This window comes from Saccostrea cucullata, unplaced genomic scaffold (assembly GCF_032062105.1).
Source record: "Saccostrea cucullata isolate Sc308-1 unplaced genomic scaffold, CSIRO_AGI_Scuc_v1 ctg1369, whole genome shotgun sequence".
Lineage (NCBI taxonomy): Eukaryota > Metazoa > Mollusca > Bivalvia > Ostreida > Ostreidae > Saccostrea > Saccostrea cuccullata.
Window position 1 is genome coordinate 328,940 of NW_026930557.1, and position 27,461 is coordinate 356,400.

The 27,461-nt window shown below is 33.1% G+C and overlaps 2 protein-coding genes and 1 long non-coding RNA gene across 4 annotated transcripts; 2 read left to right on the forward strand and 1 right to left on the reverse strand.

Moving 5' to 3' along the window:
- Positions 1 to 1,501: 1,501 nt before the first annotated feature.
- Positions 1,502 to 6,130, reverse strand: LOC134229072 (large ribosomal subunit protein uL23m-like). The gene is made up of 5 exons (XM_062710780.1): positions 5,972 to 6,130; positions 4,805 to 4,957; positions 4,266 to 4,348; positions 3,242 to 3,336; positions 1,502 to 1,926 (listed from the first exon to the last, which is right to left on the reverse strand). Exons 1-5 carry the CDS (start codon positions 6,019 to 6,021, stop codon positions 1,780 to 1,782), a joined length of 528 nt encoding a protein of 175 aa, XP_062566764.1. The 5' UTR covers positions 6,022 to 6,130; the 3' UTR covers positions 1,502 to 1,779.
- A 170-nt stretch (positions 6,131 to 6,300) lies between these two features.
- Positions 6,301 to 14,348, forward strand: LOC134229073 (uncharacterized). 2 transcript variants are annotated; one of them, XM_062710781.1, is made up of 8 exons: positions 6,301 to 6,401; positions 10,076 to 10,310; positions 10,490 to 10,707; positions 11,514 to 11,676; positions 12,297 to 12,406; positions 12,560 to 12,730; positions 13,299 to 13,503; positions 14,013 to 14,348. In XM_062710781.1, the coding sequence occupies exons 2-8, from the start codon at positions 10,091 to 10,093 to the stop codon at positions 14,321 to 14,323; spliced, it is 1,398 nt and encodes a 465-aa protein (XP_062566765.1). In that variant the 5' UTR covers positions 6,301 to 6,401; positions 10,076 to 10,090; the 3' UTR covers positions 14,324 to 14,348. The 2 variants fall into 2 exon arrangements, with proteins under 2 accessions (XP_062566765.1, XP_062566766.1); XM_062710782.1 differs by having other exon boundaries at positions 6,309 to 6,401; positions 10,080 to 10,310.
- Positions 14,349 to 23,278: 8,930 nt separating this feature from the next.
- On the forward strand, positions 23,279 to 24,611 carry LOC134229050 (uncharacterized). The gene is made up of 3 exons (XR_009984121.1): positions 23,279 to 23,532; positions 23,939 to 24,043; positions 24,351 to 24,611. It is a non-coding gene; the product is annotated as an uncharacterized LOC134229050 (long non-coding RNA).
- Positions 24,612 to 27,461: the final 2,850 nt, after the last annotated feature.

Genomic DNA, 27,461 nt, shown 5'->3' on the forward strand with positions numbered 1-27,461 from the left:
TGATATAGTAGGGGCTGGCTTTAGTCAGACTTCACAGCATATTGTCAATCTCTAACCAGGGGGCGTATTACACCGACAGTATACAAATCATTTGCTGAAGTTACCGTTGTCGATAGGTAGGTCCTTGTGGAAGTTTCCGGTTTTGGTTGCAGAAGGATAAGGTTACGAGCGATAAAGCGATGCCGATAGGTAGCGCCTTATGGAGGTTTCCGGTTGCCGACACATGCCATATAGCGGCTAGCGAAGCTAACCGCTTAAAAATGGTTTCTTCTTTGTTATATGGACCAAGTACATAACACTGATTGTGTCATGTATTTTTTTCATCCGAATCATAATGCCGAAAGATGCATAGTTTTCATGTTGCCTTTCAATCACTTATGTGAGATTCTAACATACATTTAATTGATAGATACATGTATAATCCATTCTGACAAAGAGCCAATGTCGTCTTTTCATGTCTGGCAAATTGCCTGGTGTAATTTTCCATAGAATTCATAACATTTTCGCAAGTTTGGTCAATAGAAGTCTTATGAATGCTTTATATAACCTGCTTTCAAAACTTTTAACTTGTACACTCATCTAGAAAATTTACATTAGATCGAACATCAGAAGCAGGCCTGGTATTGTGCATGCTTAGATGCATCATCCATGCAAGTTTGGTCAACTTAGGACTTAATTACAGTTACTTAGAATTAAGACATCCACCATAAAGTATAACCTGTTCACACATCAAGAAAATGTAGGACTGGCCCCAGGATCATGAAGCATCTTAAGCTTAAGTCAAAATCTTCATGTTGTACTTAAATATTGTGGAAGTCAAGTGGATCAAAATTAAAATCTGTTTAAATATCGATTCACAGAAGTTCTGTAAATAGCAAGTTTTGAATTTAATTCAGTAATTAATATTTTATTGGCATTTGAAAATTTGACTTAAGTCTAAGTCTGTTTCATGATCCTGGGGCCAGGTCCAGCGTCAAAAGCAAGCCTGGTAGCGAGTATCCTTAGATAAAACTTTCATGTTAAGTTTTGACAACATAAGAGTTCAAACTCACTTGGAAATGAGACCTTCACAATAAACTTGAACCTTTTGACTCATCCAGAAATTGTAGGTCAGACGCAGCATCAGGAGCAAGTCTGGTAGTGTGTACCTTTAGATGCATCATCCAAGTAAGTTTGGTCATCATACGGCTCATAGTTACTTGGAACTGAGACTTGCACCTGCTCCAAAAGCATTAACCTGGTCATTCCTTTGCTGAGATTGCAGCATCTGAATCTTGGACTGGAACAATAAAACACATTAGAAGCATCTTCCATGCATCTGTTGTCAATACAGGGCATGAAAATACTTATAAAGAAAACTGCTCCCAAACCCTTACCTGGCATGCCAACACCGGCGGTATCACATAAGCTCCCCCCCCCAACTTTGTTGAGGTAAGCTAAAAACATAATGACATGCTAAAAGCTACAACATAACCCCTTTGTTTTCATCCACAATAAAGTCTTTTTATCATTATCTTTTATTTTAAAGTTTAATTCAAACAATACATATAAACTACTCTTGAAAAAGATAAAATCAATGAGTAAACCAGTATTGTTGTGACATGATTTCCATATCAAATGATAGATATAAACATTGTCTAATCAAACTGTACAAAGAGCTGTACAAATTTTATACATATACACTTGTACACACATATCAGAATCCAGTCTCCTCCTATTTATACAACAACACACAATGATAAAGAAGTAAGGGGTTCCCCTAGTGTCAGAGTCTGTGAGTTATTGTATAAAGAAGTCGGGGATTCCTCTAGTGTCAGAGTCTGTGGCATCCTTCAGTTTATGTTTGCTCATTTCCTTCTCCTCTCTGTTAAATTTCTTTGTGTACCCCTCCGTGATCCCAGCAGGAAAATCAAAGGTTGTACCCTCCTACAAAACAACACACAGTGGATTTAAAGGTGTGAGCCTGTCTATATTGATGTTATAGAATACATCAATATCAATACAATTCATGTATTTAAGGAATGAAAGCTATTTCAACTTATGTTACACAAGACAATTTTTCCTCCAGAAAAAAAGATTCAAATTGAGCATACTGTATGTGTATTTAAAATAGCTGGCTTCATATATTAGCGGCTTTGGCACAGAGGAGGATGCGCAAATTCATGAATATTGCTAAGAATTCATTTATAAAATAAATAGAATATGCGACATGAACATGTGTAGCGCAAGTTCATGATTACACAAACAACTCCATATACATTGATTGCGCTAAATTTTGAATAAGTCAAATTTTGTACACATACAGTATTTTGAAAGTAACGTCAAGCTTATAAATATGTTTTTGACGTAACTCATTGTTACGTAGGCAATTTATCTTATACAAAATGGATTAAATCTTTTGTAAACCCAATCGGATGATGTGTTACAACTAAAATTAAATTATATCCTGACATTACTGTCTGTCCTTATAAATTTAGTATTACGTATTGTACTAATGTTATGGTCGATTCCTTACTTAACACATGTACTTTATTTATTTTGTGAAATGGCCATTACTAGAGTGATTTTTATGTGACATTTTTATAGATATTTATGTTATTAACTCCCTTTTTCAAGTCTTACTAATATTAATTCTGTTCTTATTTAGTGTATTCATGTAAATGTCTGTCCTAATTACTGTAAAATCACACATTTTCAAGGGGTCAAATTTTTGTGGATTGAGAAAAATATATTGGTTGAACAGGATTTGATTTCGTGGTTGAAAAATATATGTGATATATCATGTGAATTAATTAAGGAATGAATCAAATAGCTACCCATTTTAAAACTGTTCCAACCCCCAGTTTATACCGTATAAAATGGGTAGCTATTAAATTCATTGCTTATAATTTAATTTTCATTCATTTGATGTAAGAAAAAAAGATGATTATTCACACAAAATGACTTGAATGTAACGTCAGGCGGATTGATACATTTTTGACGCAAGTCATCGTGACGTAGGCAACCCATTTTATACGATATAAAGTAAATTTTTTATCCAATCAAATACAGCATTACAACCAGAATTAAATTATTTTATGTGAAAAATTGCATTTCCTGGCGAATATAAATTGGTGGGTCTCTTTATACCTTGAAACCCATGAAAATTTTTGATTTCACAGTAATTGATACTTATGTTTCTTGTGTATTAGTAAATTTTCTTTAGTTCAGGCAAGCTAAAAATGGTATACAAGCCACTCACCAGAGTAACATAGGCAAACTTTCTATCAAAGTCGGTTGTTATAAACGTTGACCTCAGCCAAGATTCATCAATGGCTCTCTCCTTGGCATCCTTTCCTACAAAATTAAAGCCATATCTCAGTTAAACATGTTTATAATAATAATCAGCTCTATGTATTTCACTGATTCCAGAATCTACATAAAAACAAAAACATTTTTTAAACCGGTTTCACAATGAAAATGATATCTCAATATTTAAAACAGTTCCTAAAACCAAGCCCAGTAAAAACCTTATTTTTCATTTAAAGCTAAAAGGAACATTTCAATAAAACTAGGATCTTACTAAAGGAGTTTTTAGCACTTCATCAGACTAAAGCCAAGCTTTAACACCAAAAGAATTTGAAAAGAAGTTTTACCTTCAGTAAATAAATAGGAAATCAGCTTTTGGTTAACTCTATTAATCAACAGTTTCTTAACTTTCTAATAAATTCACTCAATAAGAAATATTCGTGACTCAACAATTCAAGTGCAATCAATTAAGTGCCACTGATTTCAGTTTCTCATTAAACAAGATTCTTGATTTTTTAAATCTTCTAGTCCAACCCAATGCATCTGGAGCCAAAAAACCTAAGTAAACCTTGCATCTAAACAAATTAGCAATTTTAGGGTAAATACATGCTAATAATTCATTTTAAGAAGTGAGTTTTTTTTTAATTTAAATAGACCTGTCCTTATTTTGTCAAGTACTGTATACAGTGAAACTGATCAAAAGGCATGTAGTCCAAAATTTCTTTAATAACATGCTTAATGCATTTTAATTAAAACTGATTGACTCAACTAAATTTATTTCTTTTTCCTACATTTTGTTTTATCAAAAACTTCACAAACTTTGCTAAAATTTCTCTTTTTTACACCTCAAGCTTAACCAGCTGTTCTCAGGATTCATTAATGTCATTGTTTTAACTCTCAGATCAATCACAGAAAACTTCAAACAAAGAACATCTCTAGGACAGTTAAGATTTGACTTGTCTGTGATATCCCCTTACCCTCTATTGTGTACGTTCTTATCTTCAACACTTTGACTTGATATATCTTCTCCAAGTATTGCTGAATGTCACTTTTTCCCATTCTAGAAAGAAAAAAGAAAAGATAAGTCAGTGTCTAGATTAAGTGTCTAATTAATTCAAACGACATTTTAATATGATATAAACAATAAAGAATTCAACCACTGGCATTACCTATATTTAGTTCTCTTCAAAAGAATTTTAAGGATTATAGACAAGTCCATTATCCACAGATATTAAACATTTACCATTTCATACTTTAATCAGGAATGCTTTTCCTTTATATTTCAATATTGTCTTATTTTGTATGCATAATTCAGAGTGTAAAATGGTATTCAAGTTAGGTAAATAAATAACTAATAAATAGGTACTTTTTTTATTTTATGCAGTGTATTTTGTGACTTTAGATTTGGACTGGCTTATATTACATTCAGTTGGACCTGCTGATCAATTGTCCACTTGTTAGTTTAAATGACTGGTTATCTCTCAAAGATTTTCACAATTTAGAATTTCTGACTTACTCTCTATGAACTTCAAAATGGACTGAGTTTGGAGGTGCCCTGTTTCTTTCATCTCGTAAGATTTTCATCCAGAACTGTGGCAGAAATAGACGAGTTTGTGGGTTTCCAGGCCGATAAAGAGGATACTTTGGGGCAGGCCTCTCCCATAGTGGACTGAAAAAGACCATTAATTAATAGTATAATGAGCTATAAATATTCAAACATTTACAGAGACAGCTAAGATTGCTATATTGAATGGGTAATATGATATATTATATCTCCATCATTGGCATGCAGTATAAATTTTCATTATTCAAAATACTTAGAATTGTAAGAATTTAAATATTAAGCCCAGCAGGCAGCACAAATTGCTGCTCATCACTGCGGGCTCTTAAAACATTGCTGGGGCAAAAAGAAAATTCAAACTTGCATTCTGATAAAAACAACTTTTTTCCCGCAGTTACCCGTGGTCCACTAATCCTTACTGGAATGCATTTTTCCGCAAACTATGTTCTTGCAGTAACAAGAGGTTCCAAGTGAAGAAAGAAAAAACACTCCTTGATTTAAATGGATATTTACTATTTAGCAGATAATAAATAGTAGATTGAACGTTTCTGATCAAATTTGGCTCTGCTCAGATTTCAATGTAGTAATGCAACAAACGTACGATGTCATAACTTACTCTTTATGGAGAGAACGATCATAGGCATTTATGCTTGCTGTTCAATCCATTTCTATGAATAAAATATATATTAAACTAATAACTTACTCGTAGAATATAGCATGTGCAGTTTGAAAATGCTGATTTAAGTTGACTATCGGTGTTTGGCCTTAATCATAGTTAATGTCGCACCATCAACATATTAAAATAAAATGTATAATTCTAATGTAACCTAATTCTAATCTATAAATCTATTGTGTTACGCTTAACGTATTATAAAAAAAAACGCAATTGAAATTATTGATATTTAAGAAAATGATAAAATCAGAGACATAAAAATTCTTAAGTTAAAGAAGTAAACATTTAAAGTCAACTTTCAAACAGGACAGGGGCATTTAACCCCAGCAAGGCCCTGCGCATTCACCAATTTTGATACACCTATGAAAGAAAACATCAATTGCCATTTCCTGTGGTCAACATATATTTTATATAGAAAGTTAGAAACAAGGGTCCTTAAAAATTCTTACATGTTCTTCAAATGTCGAGAAAGAGGTCGCAAATCGGGTCTTTTCCTCATGTCATCACAGTCCTTTTCGCTTTCTGTTGGTATCCAAAAATTATCCTTCACGAGGTTCCGGTTTGCGGTTTCAGGCTAGCTCGTTCTTACACATATTCGTAGAAAAAAATTCTCAGTTGTTTTCAGCTTAATTAGGCTAATATTCAATTCGATGAGTATATACTTATGATAAGCTATCGTATTTTCATGAGGCAAAGTATAAAAATTTGTTTTGTCGAGTGTAATGCGGAAATTAATCGCCATGGAAAGTGAAAGTAAGTTTCAAGTAAGTGGAAATTTTAGTGCGCACCGAGTCAGGTAATATTTTGTCATTCAAGAAGCGTCAAGAGGAAAAAAAGAAAGTGAGATATTTATTATACCCCTGCTCTGAAGGAGATGAGGTATAATGTATACCCATGTGTTTTTGTCCGTCTGTCCGTACCAATTTTTTGTCATAATTTTCTCAGCCGCTGCTTGAAATTTGAATATATGTCATATGGTAGAATTTATTTAAGCATTGAATTCATATTTTTGGCTGTCTTCGGTCCTATAACACACCTGGCCGTGCCGACAAATTGAATACCGCGCGTTAGCGCGGTATGATAAATTTGTCGGCACGGCCAGGTGTGTTATAGGACCGAAGACAGCCAAAAATATGAATTCAATGCTTATATTTACATTCTCTAATTTTTGTTCTTCATAATTGCTTATTTCGTTATCATTTAATGTGAATTTAGCGCCCTTCAAAACTAACGTGGTTAATAGACGTAAGAGCCGTTTGTGACGTCAGATGACGTTAAGTGACGTTGCAAAGTTAAATTACGCAAACAAACATTGCGATTAAAAAAGTGACAAATTAATTCTTAACGCACATTACGCTAATTTCTACGTTAATTTTTCAGGGTTGTAGTTTTTCATTTAATTGAAATAAAATATTTTACATTTTGGTGTTTCTAGAGTATTGAAAATGCATATATAGTTCCTACTGTGTATTCTAACGCGCGGTGACAAGGTTTCGCGTGTGTTATAGAAATTTGAACGTCCTGGATTTCTAATGGATTTGATAAGGAAAATTATACTGAATGTAAATATTTTTGTTTGAATGTGTTGTTTTAAAGTGAATCTATGTTTATTCACATGATTGTTGATTGATTGATTGATTTAATTAAGCATTGAATTAATATTTTTGGATGTCTTCAGTCCTATAACACACCTGGCCGTGCCGACAAATTGAATACCGCGCGTTAGCGCGGTGTGATAATTTTCGGCACGGCCAGGTGTGTTATAGGACCGAAGACATCCAAAAATATTAATTCAATGCTTATATTTACATTCTCTAATTTTGTTCTTCATAATTGCTTATTTCGTTAATCTTTAATGTGAATTTAGCGCCTTTCAAAACTGCCGTGGTTAATAGATGTAAGAGCCGTTTGTGACGTCAAATGACGTTAAATGACGTTGCAAAGTTAACTTACGCAAACAAACATTGCGAGGAAAAAAGTGACAAATTAATTCTTAACGCACGTTACGTTAATTTTTACGTTAATTTTTCAGGGTTATAGTTTTCCATTAAATTGAAGTAAAATATTTTACATTTTGGTGTTCCTAGAGTATTGAAATTGCATATAGTTCCTACTATGTATTCTAACGCGCGGTGACAAGGTTTTGCGTGTGTTATAGTAATTTGAACGTCGTGGATTTCTAATGAATTTCATAAGGAAAATCACACTGAATGTAAATATATGTTATTTAACGTCCCTCTCGATAATTTTTCACTCATATGGAGACGCCACCACTTGCTAATGGAGAGGCTGAGCTACAAATTTTATCTTAAACTCGGCACTTAGGGCCATTCAGCAGTAAGGAATCTTTTAAAGTTTTTCATGCCAGCACCTACTGCGACACGTGACCTCAGTTTATAAGGTCTCTTCCAAAGGACCAAGTCTCGATCCACTTCCCACGATGGGATTTGAACCATCTAACCACTGCATCTTGCACATGAGAGTACATGTATATTCACATCAGTTTGGGGTACAACTGGTGTAACAAGAGAGGGGGAAAATGCAGTTGACCAGAGGTGGATTAGAACCTGGGACCCCTGAATCTCTAATGGGTCCTCTACCAACTGAGCTAGCTGGATCACCTGCTATCAAATGATTGTAAGCCAATGAAGAAAACTTGTCTTTGTTTTCAAAGTTTATTCCAAGTTTACAATTTCTCCGTGATCATATAGGTTTTTAGTTAATAACGGACTTGTAATCAGCATAGACCAATACGTACACTTTGTATACGACTGTTTGTTAGATCCCAAATATATAAGAAGAGCTTAGAACTAAAAGTCCGAAAATTAAGAGTCCAAAATATTTCAAAAGAGTCAAAGAATTTAGAAGTTAGTCTCGAATTTAGAATAGAATAGAATGCCGTTTTCCGGCCAAACAGGGTATTTTGTACTCAGAGGGTATTCATGGTCCCGGATGTACAAAAGTACTTTCCCTTGGCTGTCTTACCATTGCCCTGCCACCTACGCTTTTTCCGTAGGTCTGTCCGTTGATCTATGAACCCCAACATGGCACCACCCTCAAATACAGGTAAACATACGTTAGTAATAATTATGGATTCAGTCCCGATGATGATCGATCTCCGCACCACAGGAGTTCTAGCACTAAGCTCATTTACTTATATCTACTTCAAAGTTCCCAGTTTTATTACTTTTGATCAGGAATCTTAATAGTAACTTTGCATTTCCGTTCAAATTTTATTACTTAGTATCGAAGGACTGGATTGGTCTATTCTGATCAATTTCCTTACAAAATGATTTACAAAATTATAGTTCATTGTACCAACAACAACATCCAATTTTTTCTGATAAAATAATTATAGTTCATGGAATTAAAGTCTCTTTTCCAATTATAAAGTCACTGTATGTGGTACACTTATAATGTACATCCTTGTTTAATAAACTTTCATTTTATTTTACTACCATTAATAAGTTCGCTATTAATAACTAAAATGATTATGATATTAATATTGTTTAAGTTTAAAATGTTCAAACAATATGTCTGTGCTAAACCCTATAGGTTTACATGATCTGACCGTCATATTCCTCCCCCTTAAGATGCCAACCCAGTTATTCCCTGGCAGGTCTTTAACTTGTCACTTCCAGGGTGTGGCTTTAAAGGTAATGGGAAAGGATAGAAATGCAGCCAACCAGACCGGGATTTGAACCTGGATTCAAAATATCGTGGGGTTCAATATATTGTATGAGATCGGGGTCCTCAGAATATCCAGTCAGGTATCACCTGAGCTAGCTGGGCCACCAGTGATCGAGTCCATCAGACCGCAACACTAGTGAGCAGTGGCTAACAGACTTAATCTTGTATTGATTAGACCTTTACCTACTGGTGGATAGAGAAGGAATGAACCTCACTTCCAGACTTCATATCCATTTTATATAAACCTAAGCACATTATAATGTCATTATTATTTAATTACTACTGGAAGAAAATGAAAAAGAAATAAACAAAATAGTTTCAGCACATGTTATGTGCCAGACATTGGCACTTTCCTGAATAATAAATTCCACCCATTTATGATTGTTCTGTGTAATATCCTTGTTTCTGGTTTCATAATTAAAGTGCACGCTAACACATGTGAATCAGGTACAAAGTGGCGCTTTGTACCATTCACTTGTGTTGTGGTTTCTCACACCTTATCCTTTTCTTATTTTGGCGATGGGTACTAACTATCTACATACAATCATGTAAGACATATGTGTTATCTTATACCTCCCTTGTGTAATAGACGAACCTCTGATGTTTTTTATTACATCATGTGCATGGAAGTGTAACGGGAAAGGAGAAAATGCAGCGGACCAGACCGGGATTTGAACCCGGGCCCCCTGAAACTCCGGTCAGGTGCTCTACCAACTGAGCTATCTGGCCACCGGCGATCGAACCCGGCTGACCGCCACAGAAGGACCCATACCTAGCCTTAACTGTCTTGTACAACCCATATAATTCAAATAGCCTTCAAGGGGAGCTCTTTGATTTTTTGTTTCATTCAATACTTTTTTAAGCTAGAGTTGTCTGACATGGATATAGACCACGATACGGATAGATATCCATTTGGAGTCAGTAGGAGATACCAGGGAATAGCCCTCGTGATCTCTAACTTTACCTCAGGGCCACACAAGAGGAAGGGGGCCAATATTGACCTCAAGTACATGAACAAAACATTCAAACGACTAGGATTTAAAGTAGATTGTCATGAAAATTTAACAGCATCCGAATTTTTGTCACTTTTGAACTCATGTAAGTACAATTACTTATAAATTGAAACACATATAAACTTTTATTTGTTTTCCAAATTTAATTTAATTTAAATTTAAATTTCTTGCTTTATGAATCAGAATGAGACATTTTTTTTTCTCTTAATCTGTTTTTTAATCAATATTGCATATTATGCTTTTTTGATTATTGTTATTTTTTAGATTCCAAAGACAAGAGTCTGAAAGCGTATGATTGTTTTGTATTTGCTATCAGTTCACATGGGGTTGAAAAAGAGGTGAAAGGAAAAGATCAAGTGGTCCATCATCATGCTATACAAATGTTTGATGATGAATACTTTGACACCCAAAAGGTTCTGGATTACTTCAGCCCTAAAGCATGTGAAGCACTGAAAAACAAACCAAAACTGTTCTTTATTCAGGTATTGAAATGAAAAAAATGTTCATGTTTTTTTTTTTATCCTGGGAGAAAAGTAATCTAGAGTAGGCAACAGTCTTAGAAAGATATTTCAATTAGAAATCAAGGTAGACAACTCTATGAGACAAATATCTCAGGGTTTGAATTATCAAGGCTGAAATTTTGTATTTCCTGTAATTTTATTTGATAATAAGATTCAGGTAGTTCTTACTTCAACCTCTCTTCAAGTCCAAGTGCAACTTTACTTTTCCTTTGTTACAAGTTCAAACCAGGGACGCCCGTGGGGATCCGGGTTAGAATAGGTCCTCAGTACCCCCTTGCTTGTCGTAAAAGGCGACTAAATGGGGCGGTCCTTCGGATGAGACCGTATAAACCGAGGCCCGTGTCACAGCAGGTGTGGCACAATAAAGATCCCTCCCTGCTCAAAGGCTGTAAGTGCCAAGCATAGGCCTAAATTTGCAGCCCTTCACCGGCAATGGTGACGTCTCCATATCAGTGAAATATTCTGGAGAGGGACGTTAAACAGTATACAATCAATCAAACAATCAATCAAACCAGAGCTGCGGTCTCATGAGAAGCTTCTGGTTTCTCTTTAAAACCATGAGTGCACATTTGTCTATTTATTTCCTCTTAACATAGATTTACATCATTAGTATACAGCTCAACATTCTAAACTTTTCAGAGAAGTATGACTGTACTTTACAATGATGAGTTGTTTTTATTGGAAGTGAATCTTTCTTTTCGAAAAAAAAAAAAATGGTTATATGGTAGACCTTAGAAATTTTGATCTGTGATGTATGTGTTTGTTAGGCCTGTAGGATTCCCGAGAGTAAAGCAACTGAAGACCAAAGAGACGCAGGCATAGGGTTTGATCCCGGCACCGGAGACAAACAAGGGGGAGGGGAACCAGGCCATAATGAAGATGGACATGATAAGATTGACTATCAGGACAATGAAGAGATCTCTGATGAAGGTACATTTATTGTTACTTGATGTATTCTCAAATCATACAGACTCTATGTCTATGCATAATATGGTAGTTTTAAGGAAATGTTTCAGTATTCCATCTTGTGAATAAGGTTGCCTCGGAGCCCATATAATTGACACATACAATTAAGAACTTTACAGGATGTTAAAATGATTTAAGATGATAATATGCTGTAAACCAACTTTTATTCGCAACGACTTCATTTCGCGATTTACCAGGAGTTAACTAGTTAACTAGCTGACGATTAATGCTCGCGAATAAGCCTTTTTGAATCTGATTTTAATAGACACAGAGACTTTAAGGACGGGTTCATGGTGAGAATATTTGCGATGACCAGGCTCTGGCGTTGCTTGCGAAAATTCCCTGCACTTGAATAAAAGCTGGTTTTCAGTACTATCCATTAGAGTCAGTATGTACATTGTATATAATTTACTATTATATATTGAAGATGAAACTTTTCTATTGTAACTGGAGAAAAAAATCATATCTGAAAGCTTCATCTGACAGAAGAAGTGTTGCCAGAAAAACTTACCTGGTGTTTTTTTATGGTTTTCTGCATACAAATTTAACTGCACACTGCACGATGTAATTTTTGTCATGTGTAGAGTCTGACACAGAGGAGGGAGATGTGTCTGATACAGACATCGAGGACTCTAACCTTGAGGGTGACAATGACCTCCCCACAACCAACAGTCAGGATACTGACACACGGGGGGTGAGTTAGACATTCAATTTATCGGTATAGTTGACATTGTTCATCAAATTACAGAAATTAGAAGCATGTGTAATACATCTATTAGAATAGGTCAGCTTTAAGTAAAGTCTTTATGTTGATTACAAGTATTTTGTAAACTATTTGTTTTAACAGGAACAAGACACATCAGAAGTAGAAACATATTTGAAACAACGACAGACAGAAATTGTCAAAAATTTAAAGAAATTACAAAATGACGTCTGGCAGCTTGGTAGAGTTTACACCCAGGAGGCCAATTATAACAAAGAAACAAATGCTCACAAAGCAGCAGGAGGAGGGGAAGGGGTAAGTCCAGTCTGGAATATTGGTTTTAGTTGAAGGACATTGTATAAACATATACCATCAATAATGCAACTTTTCTGGTCATAAATATTTTAAAAAAGATACATCCATTGTAAAAAGGTAACCCTGACCTTGCAGCATTGGAAATGATTTAATGACAGTCAAGTAAAATTTTGGTGACAGCTTGTGCATGCTCTGGTAAAATGATAATAGAAAGATTTCCTGCTTGAATATAGTAAAGAATGTGAGTGATGAAGAAATATATTAAGAACTCCAAATATTGCATATGGAATGCTGGAGACCTAGATCTGTTTATGAAAAAAAAGACGTGGCAAGAAAAGTAAATTCTGCAGAAAATGTGCATGTTCAAGTGCTCTCTGAAAAACCAACATTTTTGCTATAGCTCAAAAAAGATTAATTGTCCTTAGAACATGTTTTTATTTATTATTATTTATGTCTTTTGGATGAGTTATTTACATCAAGCGTATTTTCTGTTGGACAACATAATAAGGAACTATCAATGTTCATGTTCCCATGGTTCTCCAACACAACTGTATTAATTGTATTTTAGGCTCTGTCACCTGAGATGGAACAAACAGGAGATGAGCTGGACCCAGCAAGGGGAATCAGATTACGTCCCCCAGCAGAGAGGGGAATGCAGGGAGATGAAGTGGATCCACCTAAAGCCCGACGTTATCGGCCGACAGTGGCCCCTGTCCATATCACGTCTGTCCCCTGTCACAACGATATGCTTATCATGTTCGCATCACCACCAGGTCTGCTTCTGACTTAATTGACCTGTTACAAGATTTTGTTGTCCTGTTTTAAGGTTTTGATGTTCTCTTTTTAAGGTGTAATATCAACTTTTTTTCCCATTGTAAGATGTGATGTTGACATTTTGTCCTGTTGTAAGATGTGGTGTTGACTTTTGTCGTCACAATGTAAGGTTTAGTGAAGTTTTTTTGGCCTGTTGTATTAAAAGTTTTGTTGACTTTTGTTGTCCTATTGTAAGGTATGGTTTTGATTTTTGTTGTCTTGTTATAAGATCTTGTTTTTGACTTTTGTTAAGGTTTTTTTTTTTACTTTTGTTGTCCTATTATGATCAATAGAAGCACTGAGTTTGATAATTCATCAAATATTCAGAAATATAAATGACATCAGTACTTCTTTAAATGATTGATTTTTCAACTTCCAGAATGAATTCACTTTAATTAAGACTGATTGAGATATATCTTAACTTAATTTAATGGAAAATAAACTTTCAAATTCCTTTTTCTTCTTTTAGGAATGTATGCTTTTAGGAGTAAAGAGGATGGCAGTTACATGTTGCGGTTCTTGTATGAAGCTGTGGAAAAATTTTATGGAAATGGAAAACTTAAAGACAATAATACTGACTTCCTTGAAGTTCTGAGGGAAATCACAGCAGTCATGTCTAGCAGGTTGTTCTATGGTAAAAAGAAATACACCAATGTTCCCTGTACCATACATAAGCTCTCCAAAGATATTATATTCACTCAAGGAAAAAACATGACTGACTCCAAGTTTTCAAAGAAACTGTCCAACATTCTAACATCTTTTTTTGCCGATTGGAAATAAGAACATATATATATATATATATTTAAGAGTTGCTGTAAATTGTGCTTTATAAATAATAAATAATTTCATTACAACATGTTTTATTAACCCTTACCCTGACGATTCCCTGCTAAAAAAACTAATGTCCAAAAAACTGTATCTCACTTCTATTCTCAATGACCGTGTAGCGTAGGACAGCGCCGCGAGAATTCCATCGGCATCGTTCGAAAGCAAGTTTTTTGACTTGCCTAGATAGCCGAGCGGTCTAGCGCGCTGTTCCTGCAATGCTTGGAGACAGATTCCGAAGGTCGAGAGTTCAACCACGGGCTGGGGCGGAAGTGGGTATCCATGTAAAAGTGAATTTCTTTGTGCTTTATATATATATATATATATATATATCAAAAATTCAATATCCTATACCCCCTAAGTTTTCAAAAAAACATTTTAATATCATTTTTTTGCTTATCGGAAGTAAGAACATAAATATTTATAAAAAAAATCACTATCCTATAACACACTCCCTTTCTATCAAACCAAGTATTTCAGTGAATTTCTTTAAATTGTGAAGTAAAACAACAAGGGAGCTATCTATATGACACAACATTGTGACTGTAAGTCTGTAGTTTCAGCTGTTAAATGGAATTGACTTACTATTGATCATGATTGACAGGTCCTATAGGTCAGGATATTTAAGATGGACTTACTATTGGTCAAAATAAACAGGTCCTAAGGGTCAGGAAACCTTATATGTGACAGTGAAGCTAGTAAAATTTACCCTGAAAGAAATTGGTGTAATTATAACACTATATTATGTTTAAATTTAAATGTGAAAACTATTTATTGTAATACTCAAGACACATTACCTTTAGCTGTTTAGTACACAGCTTAAAAACTGCTATGGACTTCAATTCTTCTGTTGTGCCATATAATCATGATGATTTTATAATTTAAAATTACCATCTCTCATACTAGTATTTAAGCATATGATCAAAAAGTTAACTTTTATATCACCTTCCATATATAAGAATATGAACAAAAATTTTACATGATATTATATATCTGAACTTGTATTCATCTCATTGCAGTTTGTTACATTGTATGTAGATCTTGAAAGTATTTTTATGCAAAGGAAATATTATAAACATGTATAAATATTATATATATATATATATATATATATATATATATATATATATATATATATATATATATATATATATATATATATAGCACTAAAAATGACCAACGACACGAACAATAAAAATTGTCAAATTTTCGGGACGCCCTGTCCCTTCCTCAGGACAAAGAAAAAAGTTAAAAAGTCATAAGAACAAGGGAAAAAGAGAAACAAAAACAACTAGCACTACTACTAAACACTATATATTTACATAGTTACATATTGAATTGGAAATTTTTAAGAACACTATTAAAGAAAGAAATCCGGACCGCTATGAAATACGTCCGGTCTATCGGGTATACTCGGGTGAAGTGCGATTTACATAATAGAACGAATTAATTATGCTAATTAATTACGAAAATCAGTAAATCGTACATTGTTTCATTCTCTCAAAATGGCGTTACTATGCTTGATAAAGAATAATCAAAGAAAAATAATATAGCAGGGATATTCTAACATATGAATTATGATCTATTATAAATTTTGAAATATTTTAGGACTTATTATCGGGAAAAAATAATTAACAAAGGCGGAAGCATTACATAGTTATGTGGGTTGTTCGAGATGTTGGTGACGCAAATTAACTGTAGAATTTACACTAAATTGAGAGAATAATCTTGTTTAGTATCATCAGGAATTGGGTCGTGTCGTTGGTCATTTTTAGTGCTTAATATAAATTTCCATCCATGACCTTGTATCTACTTGGTAGATCCGACATTTAGGATATACAGTGTTGTTGGTTTTTTAGTGCTATATATATATATATATATATATATATATATATATATATATATATATATATATATATATATATATATATATATATTGAAACAGAAAAAAATCCACAGTGCTCGGTAGTTTACAGGTAAATCTTTTTAAAAAAGAAACACGAAAACCTTTAGTTTAGCTTAAGCGCTATCATTTCAAATCTTCAGAAGCTTTATAATACGTAACATAGCAACGTCATAATAAGCGGAACATTACATACAAACGTCTATTGTGACGTCATAGTCAAACTTTGCGGGAAAACTGTAGAATGAAAATAATAAGTACAATTTTTACAACAACTATGCTTAATTGTTCAGTCTAGGTTTGAACAAATATATAAAATGTTTTTCTTTCTCACGTCTCTGAATATCACTTTCACTTGAAAGTTTGTAAAAAGGAAATACAGTGAATTGTTTATTTCCACAAGTATCCAAATGTTCACTCAGAGGGATTTGCCGATATTCCGGAGAGTTAATATGTTGTCGGTGGACACGCACCCGGGCACGCAATTGATTGCTCGTTTCCCCGATATAAAATTCTTGGCATCCAGCACACGTAATTACATATACTACATTTTTAGTGGCTCAAGACATGTTTGCATTGACTGTGAATTGTCTTCCATTAAAGTCATAAGTTGATCCTTCCATTATATGTCTACACGTCCCGCAACGCGCGTCTTCACACTTAGTCACTTTGTAACTATTCTTAAAATGGGACGAACACAGAATTCTTCTAAGATTCTTGGGCTGTCTTCTGCTGTTAATAAATTTTACATCTCTATACATTTGTTGTGTTGACCGGTCCGTTTTCAAAACGTTGTTAAGTTGGTGTACTACAGAGGTCAAATTATGATTCCTTGGATTGTGGGTATGCACAAATGGAATTATATCCGTTTTATTTTCCTGGGTTTTTGTAGACAGTAATTCTGACCGTTCATATCCTTTGGCTTTCAATATCCCGTTATCTATCAGGTTTTGAGGATATCCCTGTTTTAAAAGGTATAACTTGAGTTCTTTCAGTCGGATATCTCTGGTGTTTTTGTCACTAACGATAGCACATAAACGTCTAGCCAGATTGTATGGAATTGCTGTTTTTGTGTGATGAGGGTGACAGGATCCAAAATGTAAATACTGGTGGGTGTCAGTTGATTTGTAGAAGATATCCGTTGAAAGTTTGGAAACTTCTTACCTCATGCAAGAAAATTTATTCCCTTTATTAAATTTTTTTATAATTATAAAGTATCTGTATTTTTTGTTGCTTCAATTTTTGTGAAAATATTTATGAAATAATTATCTCATATTTTTGGAATCCGGACCAATTTGTTTGCGTGATTATTTGCATAAACTCCAAAGGCATTTATGCATAAAATTATCATTTAAGCTCATTCTCTAATCATCATCATGAAACCAAACAGTCAACAGTACTTCCTTAAAAAATTACTTATTTCAAATTGAAGACTAAACCATGTATTTCCAACAAATATACATCGATTATTGCGCCCAAAAGTTTTCTTTACATGAAAAACTTTACAGAGCCTCTAGCTGCACGGTGGGAAACATGAACACGATGGAGGATTATGTTTCAGATGCTCAATATCCTAGTCTTGCTAGACGCGTTACATGTATTACCGTTGACGTAAAAATGATTACACATTGCCAAGTAAAAATGAGGACATTCTTCACCGTGCAACTATAGTCTTGCTTGACACGTTATTACTGGTGACAAAAACATAGTTACTTAAAAATGAGGACCTTAATTGACTTGTTTTAACAGAGCTAAATAATAAGGAACCCCTATCTATTAGCTGGCGTCAAAATTTCATAAATATGAATTATTTTAAGACAAATTGCACCAGTCGATGGTCCAGACATGAAAAAGAAAATAGCGTAGAACCTACGTCATATGACATCATATCTAGTGAATTTGAAGAACTTGTAAGTTGCAAGAACTTGTTTCTGATCCTTTTGTGTTAAACAATAAAATATGTTCAAATCAAATCAAGTTAATGTGTTTAGCCTCTGCTAGATCCATAATGACGTCATAATTAATTCAATGACACTTTCCCCTGTACTTTACAGCTTCAATAGAAAATGTAGAAATACTGCATTTTGAAATTCATAGAATTCAATTTAAAATTATGCCGAAATAATCTTAATTCAATTTATATATTTTTTGGTTAAAATGCTGTATGACAATATATTTCTTGAATTAGAGAAACCTGTAGGCACCTTTCATTTACTAGATCTTGACATTAATTAAGTTGACAAATCCAAGACTATCTTGTGTAAAGAAATTACAATGTATACAACTTACTACAAAAGTGTGAATGGTCTGTAACTATTTTGAAGGAATGCAAAAATCCTAAGAAATCTTTAGTTGCCAACTAAATATTGTAATCTCTTGATGAAATGTGTCTAAGTCAAAGATGTACGTGTTGTAGATCGTGTGATCGTGTGTACATTATTGTGATATCTATCATGAAATGATTTCATGATGTGCATTCCTTTACATCATTTGTAACATTCATATTTTTAGTGTTTGATTACAATTTTTCTATTACATTTAAATATGATCTTTTTTAAATAAAAAGTACAATTTTGATAAACATTTTTAATCTGAAAGTAACCCCAAACAGTCATATTATAATTAAATCCCGTGTAAGTGCAAAAAGGTCAAGAATATTAGAATGGGTAAATTACCTATCTCTCATTAGTTGGAGGCGAAAGGTATATATTTTAATCACTTTTTGTAATCATTTGGGTATGTTCTTCATCATATTAAAGATTGAAAACATTGTGACAAAGACTTCTGAAGAATATTTACAAATGTAGGATGGAAAATTGACTAAAAAAATTATAAAGTCCATTTGCCTATCTTTTTTTTAAAATGCAAGCTAATCTTTTTTATCAATTGAATAAAGAAAATATATTCTTGAGAAATATTGCTTAATATTGTTCAGTTAATAAAGTCTATAAATGACAATGTTTGAAGAAGTATTTTTTGTGATTTTTTATACTCACTTCTTGACAAATACCCCTAAAAATAACTGAAAATGTGTAGTCACAGTATGTAATTACCATTCCAAGTTTCACAGACTGTACTTCATTTAAAAACAAGGAAACATATCATGAGCTTTTAACTGATTGATAAGAAACTACTAATTTATCATTTTGAAAAGTTTGAAAATCTTGTGACAAAGACTTTTCCGACATAGGTCCTACCTTAAGCCTTGACACTTTGTCAGAATGAATTAATTCTGTTTTTAACTATTCAGAAGTGAAAAGAGAACTACATAGATTACAGAGTCAGTATGTACGTACTGGTCCTAGCTGAGAAAAGTATGTAACGTTGTCTTTGTTTGTATAAGACTTTGACTTTTTTGTAAGAAGAACTGGAATTTAATTCTACAAGTAGCAATCCAACTTACATGTATACCTATATCTCCTGTTTTAAGATAGAACTTCTATAAAGTCAAATTGACTATCTCTAATACTTCATATAGTATTCTCAACAACCATAATGAACCTCTAATACTATTTCTATATTGGATTCGGAAGTTTCATAAAAATCATTCCAGAAAGATATATTGCAGATTCCATTGAATTTTCAATCAAGCCTCTTTATTCCTCACTAAAGAATTTTAAAACAGTAGTGAAGGAGAAGATTCAGGAGTGCTGTGCAACAATATATTCGAGAAGTGGTGTAAATCATATGTTAATACACGGACTTAAAAATCCTAAGGAACTTTTGGAAAATTTCGAATCACAAAATTCTACGAAAATCAATAAAAAACATTAAAGCTCATGATAAATTGAAGACTTTCTGAAATCGTTGACATCTGCTTTTTCAATAAAAATAGAACTTTTTAAATTTACTTACCTCGTTATTGGTTATTTGCGAAATCATTTTGTTGAAAACATTCTGATTGTACACACAAGTACTCTGAAATTAATATTTAAAAGTTGCCTGAGTTTCTGATTGACAATATCTATGTGGATTTTGGAGACCAGGTCTTCCAACAATCTGTTGGAATTCCCATGGATACCAATTGCGCTCTGTATTAGCAGACCTTTTTTTGTCTTCATATGAGGAAAATGTATTTTGAATCCTGAACATGAGATGAAGAGTAAGGAGAAAAAAACATGTGGCTTTCAATTTGACATTTCGATATACCGTATTAATTATCAATTAACAATTGTTGTTTCCATTCATATGTAGAAACGATAATTCCCAAGGACCTTTAACATGTTATAAGCATGAACTTTAAAAACGAGGTTATTGTTATTGACGAACAAATTGATGAAATGAAATATAGGGAGATAACAAACAGTTTACAATCTTAAAAGTGCATTACGCTGTACAAAATAGGAGCAATCCAAAGCATTGGAGGTTGGATCAGGTGCCATGGAGAGGCGAGCATGCCCTGCCAACCGGTCAAGAGTATCAACAGTCTCGTTAAAAATCATCTCGTAAGTTAGTCGATACAAGGATCATGTCAGTAAACGCAATCTATCATTAAGGTAGGATTCTTCTCTAGCTTCTGACCAGATGAAATATTCAAAGTATTTTTGCTTATATGTCTTATATATTTAGGTGTAAGAGATTTTAAAGACCATATTTTTCTTTCCTCGTCACAATTGTACAACTTTAAATAGGAATGGTAAACTGCGTTTGAAAACTAACAGTAACTATATTTTTGACGGAATGGTGGCGTATGAAAATATCTTCTTTTCTGCCTCTCAAAATTATTATAAAACATTGAATTTAGTTATAATTTGTACTCAATCAAAGACTAGAAGAAATTTTCAAATGTAAGTTAAATTATTAATAAGAGACTAAAGTTTCAAAATATATCAAATAAATAAGATTTTTCACACATATTAGAACTATGTTGTCTTTTAAATGCTTCAAATCTAAGTACAGATGTGAGCCAAAAATCCGTAAAAAGTGTTATTTCTCTCTTAGTAAACGATCAAAACTTTTAGTTTTTGTATCATTTTGTATCTTTTTGTGACAACTTTATTATATGTGAAAATGAGAAAAAGTTAAATATAGTATTTTTTCTCTCAAGTTTAATAAACGATCAAAACTTTTTGTTTTTGTATCATTTTGTGTCTTTATGTGACAAGTTTACCATATGTGAAAATGAGAAAAATTTAAATATAGGAAGCATATAAAAGTAACTAATATATCATAAAAAATTTAGAAAAGTAGAGAAAATTCGGATTAGAGAAGATCCATTTTAGTTAAATTATTTATGTCAATTTGGTAATATTACCTTATAGGCCCTTTATGGTAGTATTTTTTTAGGCAAAAAGAAAAACATCCAATCTTTTGAAATACAAGTAGGGAAAGCATAATTGGTAACAGTAATTGTTTTATTATTAATGTCCAGGAAAAAGGTAATAACCTTGACCTGACCTTGCCTCTAATATTAAACGGTCAAATTTAATCTCACTGATGCCATCACTTAATGATATTGTCCTCTTGATTCTGTGAAAATTTCATTATTTTTAAATACAAGAAATGTGAGAAGAATCCTACCTTAAGTCAAATGCTGACTGACGTTTTTCATATTAATTGTTCGGCCATTATTGCACACTGTTGTCGACTGATTTTTGCGTTTTTTCCCACTCACTGGTGATCAGTTCAATGGTCAGTGCTGGATTAGGATGCTCATTCAACCATGGTATCTGATCCCATCTCTTATGTTCTAGATATGCAATGTTTGTCTTGCTCTTTATTTGTATTGTTTGAATGAACGTATATACATGTATATTTAATAATGTTCATTATCTTTCATTTCACAGAATTGTCCACGGATGTTTTTCCGTTTGTCCTATCTTAAGGAGCAAGCAGTTGTAAACGGTTGTTTGAGGTTGATAACAATTCGTTATCTTCATATCTTCCCAGATAGCATGACTACGTTGGCCCAACGTTGGCTAATGGTTGGACCGTTGGCCGATGGTTGGCGTTGGGTTTACAACGTTGGCCCAATGTTGGGCCAATGTTAACATTACACTATTTTACTCAGAGGCCGGGGTTGGTTGGGGACACAACGTTGGCCCAATATCGGGCCAATGTCAACATTACAATTTTACTCAGAGGCCGAGGTTGTTTGGGGACACAACGTTGGCCCAACGTTGGGCCACTGTTGTTGGCTTGTCACCACTAAGTTGACAGATTTTGATGGGAGTACAACATTGGCCCAACGTTGGGCCACTGTTGTTGGCTTGTCACCACTAAGTTGACAGATTTTGATGGGAGTACAACATTGGCTCAATGTTGGACCATCATTGGTGTATCACGTTCTTGCTTTGTTGTAGTTTGATGGGCATACAACGTTGGCCCAATGTTGGGTCAATGTCAACATGACACTATTTTACTCAGAAGCTGAGGTGAGGACACTACAATGACCCAACGTAGGATCACTCTTTACAACATTGGGTTTACAACATTGGCCCAATGTCGGGTCAATGTCAACATTACAATATTTTACTCAGAGGCCGAGGTTGGTTGGGGACACAACGTTGGCCCAACGTTGGGCCACTGTTGTTAGCTTGTCACCACTAAGCTGACAGATTTTGTTGGGAGTACAACATTGGCCCAACGTTAAGCCAACATTGGTGACCTTATTTCGATACAATGTTTTGTATGGACAACGTTGAACCAGAGTTCAGGAAACATGTGAACTGTTTGTTATAAAATAGGACAAGAAGATGGAAAAGTGAAAGAAAAAGAAATAGTAAATTATGTACATTTAGTGTTACATATATACCAACCATTAGTACCCAAAAAACATGCATGATGATGTATCAAGTTATATATAACTGTTTATAGTTTTTTGTTTAATGTGAAACTTTAAAATATGTGTAAATGTTTAAACACTACTAGTTCTATAAAGTAAATGTTTTTGAGAATAACATAACATCACTTTAAATCAACTTGCATATTTAAAAAAAAATATAAGACGAACAAGACACACACTTTCTAAAGTGTTGCATTTAGGGAGCATATTCTAAGATAAGAGAACATTTTCTGACCAAACAATGAGGTCAGGGTTTTGCACAGCGTGAGACTGGCCAGTTTCTATGGTAATTGTGATATCTGATAGGACAGGATGGTCAAATCTGCATCCTTTTAGCACGCCTAACATTTTAATCTCGGATGTTTCCTACGGCAGAACGTTGAAGATTTTATGTTAAAAGAAAGCTTTGGAATGTATGTTCTTTAATGTGGATTAATTTTTAGAGCTATTTCCAGACATTTCAATACGGATCGAAATGTAAGTACTATATTTACCTCAAATAACATGTATTTCAGATTTTAGAACACAAATTTCAAAGTTTGTTTCATGCGATCTTTACCTTAATTTTTCTAAGCTTGCTTTAGTTTTAAATTAAATAAGTAACTAGATCAGTCGCTATAATCACTTTTATCCTTTCTGTATAAAACTTATAAAATAGAATGTATCATTGATCTATGTCAATTATTATTACCTTAATCAAAATCTAATTTGTAAATTTTATTTTTGAATATCTTTGAATTTTTGCCTGGGTCAGTTTCGTTTCATAAATTTCTCTTATATTTCTACCATTAAGAAGACAAATTTTGGAATTGTTACTTTGTGTTTCACATGTTTCTGGGAAATCAAATCTCTTATGATTAAAGTTCTCATTTTGTTTAATTAGTGGAAATAACTTGGTGAATGAAGAGGAGAGTATTTGCTGCCATGTTTTAAAAAATTCCATTGGAAGGCAACTAAATCTTTTTCAAAGATGATGAGGATTTAAAAAGTAAGTATTAATATACGTGCTCTGTTCCTCTGACAAATGCTATAGTTAATACATTATAATAAATGCAGAAAAATATAAATAAATATATCTAAATTAAAAGAAAAACACCCAAATTTAAACATGTTAAATCTACAAATAATCGAATATCCTATGCTGTATATAGTAATAGTTTCCAATACACAGAATCAAAAATACTGTAAACTTGCAATTGTGTTAATTAAGTACTGCTTATATTTATTTTTCAGCATTTCTCTTTCTTTGTTTTTGAGATTTGCTTAATAAAATGGATTTAATTTTTTATTTGAAGGAGCTGTTCGGACTAACCGCTTGTAGGCCGAATCAATTTCTATGGAATTTCACTGAGTACGATCATGAAGGAAAAATAAGAACAAGCAGTACAAGAAAGAAGAAAATGCGTTCAAAAATACAATGGAGGACAGTGATTGGTTATAAACCTGTTAACAAAAAGTATATATAAGATAAACGAGTGGAAAACTTTTGAAATTTATTCTACTAGATACAAATTTCAATCTAAATCAGGGCAAATTATTTATTGTTTTAACTGTATCAAAACACATTTGTTATTTTATACTTTCATTTACTTTTCTTGAATAGAAACAATAAATTTAATCACTGATAACTTATTTTGTTATGATAAATTGTAAAAAGTTTAACAAGCCTTGTAGATTTATTTTAGCTAACTTGTATTTATTAAGTAGGATTGGTGGTAGATTTTTCTCTGATTTTAGAGACGATCGGATTTGTTAATTAATATACGAGTTTGTAACAATTAAATGTTTATACACATTGGGCCAATGTTGCCAATTGCCAACATCGGCCCAATGTTCTTGATGACGTTGGGCCAACGTTGGCGCAATGTCGCATTTGTTGGGCCAATGTTGGCGCAACGTTGGGCCAATATCTGCAGAAATAACACTCTACATTGGGCCAACGTTGGCCCAACATATCGGGCCAACATTGGGCCGATGAGCAAACTTACGTTGGGCCAATGTCATTTGCCAACATTGGCCCAATGTAACCGATGACATTGGCCCAACGTTGGCCCAATGTTAGCATGCTATCTGGGTTATTCCTATTCCATGTAAATTAATCTCTAACTAAATGAAAGCATCACTAAGTTCTGATTCAATATGTAAAAACTATCTGATTTTAATGTTAAATGTTACCGATCAAGTTCTAATAGACGGATTATTCCGTAATCAAATTTAGTACAGTGTACAAAACAATATCCGTTAGAGCAATTTCTGCAGTCAGATCATTTTTGTAGAGAAAATATGATTAAAAATATCGCAATGAGTTCAGATTGAGAATTATCTTCGGCTGAAATATTGACTTTACACTTCCTTTTCCCTTTTTTAAATTCCGTATTTAAAGTCAAATATCACACTTTGTGTTATATTTCAAATAGGCCATTGACAAAATTTGTTAGTGAAATATGCCAAACAGATGGATAAGTTTTGAATCTTAATATGTGTAAGAGGCTAAATTAAGACAACTTTCGAAAATCATGAAAAAAGGGTACAGATTACCCCGTGGAATATTTTTGACTGAAATTGAATCATTTACTAAATACAAAGTCTCGTGTTAGGGCTTGTCCTCATTACAAATTCCAATGAAAGAGGACTGTTAGATTACTCAACAGTTACATGTACAATGTATCAACGAGGAACGAGTTTATTGAAGTGAAAAGAATTTATTTTAAAATGCAGAAAGATTTTAAAACACCCAGAAAAATCATCTGAAATCATATTAATCATAAAATGTTTGACAATCTCATTCACCATGTTCACTAAAGTAATTGCGAACCCCTATACAGCGGCGCCACAGTAATCCGGAAGCCATTCATCCGAACTCCGCACCTTCTGGACGATAATTTTTGGAACCAATTTTGAAACATGAATTTTTTCTACCTTAAAATTTAATCTGTCCCCTTTATACGAAAATTTTGCGCTCCGCATCTTGATGGCCTTCACGTTTGACACCACATTATGCATATGTCATGCTTTTTAACTTTTTTTTTATATCCGGAATGGAGGATTCATTTATCCGGATGAATATTTTTGGGATGTTGCGTCCGGATTAAAGAGGCACCACTGTATATCAATCTTATCTCTGGGATACAAATACAAATTAAACGATAAAGCAGGGGGCATCTGTATACACCTTGCACAAAAAACGGTACCAAAAAACTTGAAACATGATAATAATAAACATATATATAATGTGCACAATCATGACCAATATATATTATTGATAATGAAAAAATCAAACAAAACAAGACAAAACAAAAAACATGAATGAAAGAGATTTCGATAATTATGCTTAGACTTTTTTAAATCTTAGGTATCCCATGAACTGATAAAATTTTGACATGATTGTTTAATTAAAAATAATTATTTTAAAAAAGAATTATTTACAAATAGATTTTAAAACTGCTTGTTTGATTGATAAATATGCTAGAAAGGCATGCAATTATGTTATTTCTGATCACAACGAAAATATTCTTCTTTGGATATTAATTAGGTAAAGGTAAAAGTTCTAAATTCTGTAGAGAAATGGGGAAAAATTCATCAAATCTTCATATATGTACAGTATTATAATAGTTGTAAACATCAATGACAGTTCATAAGGTATCACAGACTTGATGGATTTCCTGTGAAGATGTTGATGTCTTCAACAGTCCAGCATATTCTCCATCATGTTCTGTATACCCCCTCACTGTCTTGACCTGTTTTTATGGCACGCCAAATTCGCAAAAATGAGCAAATCATAGTTTCACAATCGATAAACTAGGTTTATCGGTTGTAAACTATAGTTTACGGACTGTAAATTATACTTAACAACGTTAATCTATATTTTACATCCGTAAACTATAGTTAACGCGATTATCTATGTTTCACAACCGTAAACTATACTTAACACCGAAAACAATCATTTGCGATTGCAAAACATAGATTATCTGATAAATACAGTTTCACGATTTGTAAACTATAGTTTACAAACCGTTAACTATAGTTAACGATCTGATAAATATAGTTTCACAATTTGTGAAACTATGTTTAACAACTCTTAATTATAGTTTACGATTGTAAACTATAGTTTACAAACGTGAATCTATGTTTATCAACAAAATCTATTGTTAACGCTTATTACAGACAGATAAACTTAAATTATCATTCGTAAACTATAGTTAACAACCGTTAAATATAGTTTTACAGATGAAAACTATACTTAACGATCGTTAACTATAGTTTACGGTTTGTAAACTATAGTTTACAGTCGATAAACTTAATTTATCAATTGTGAAACTATGATTATCTCATTTTTGTGAATTTGGCGTGCCATATGTTTTAACCCTATTGTCATAAATAGGTAGCACGTCAATTTACACATTTTT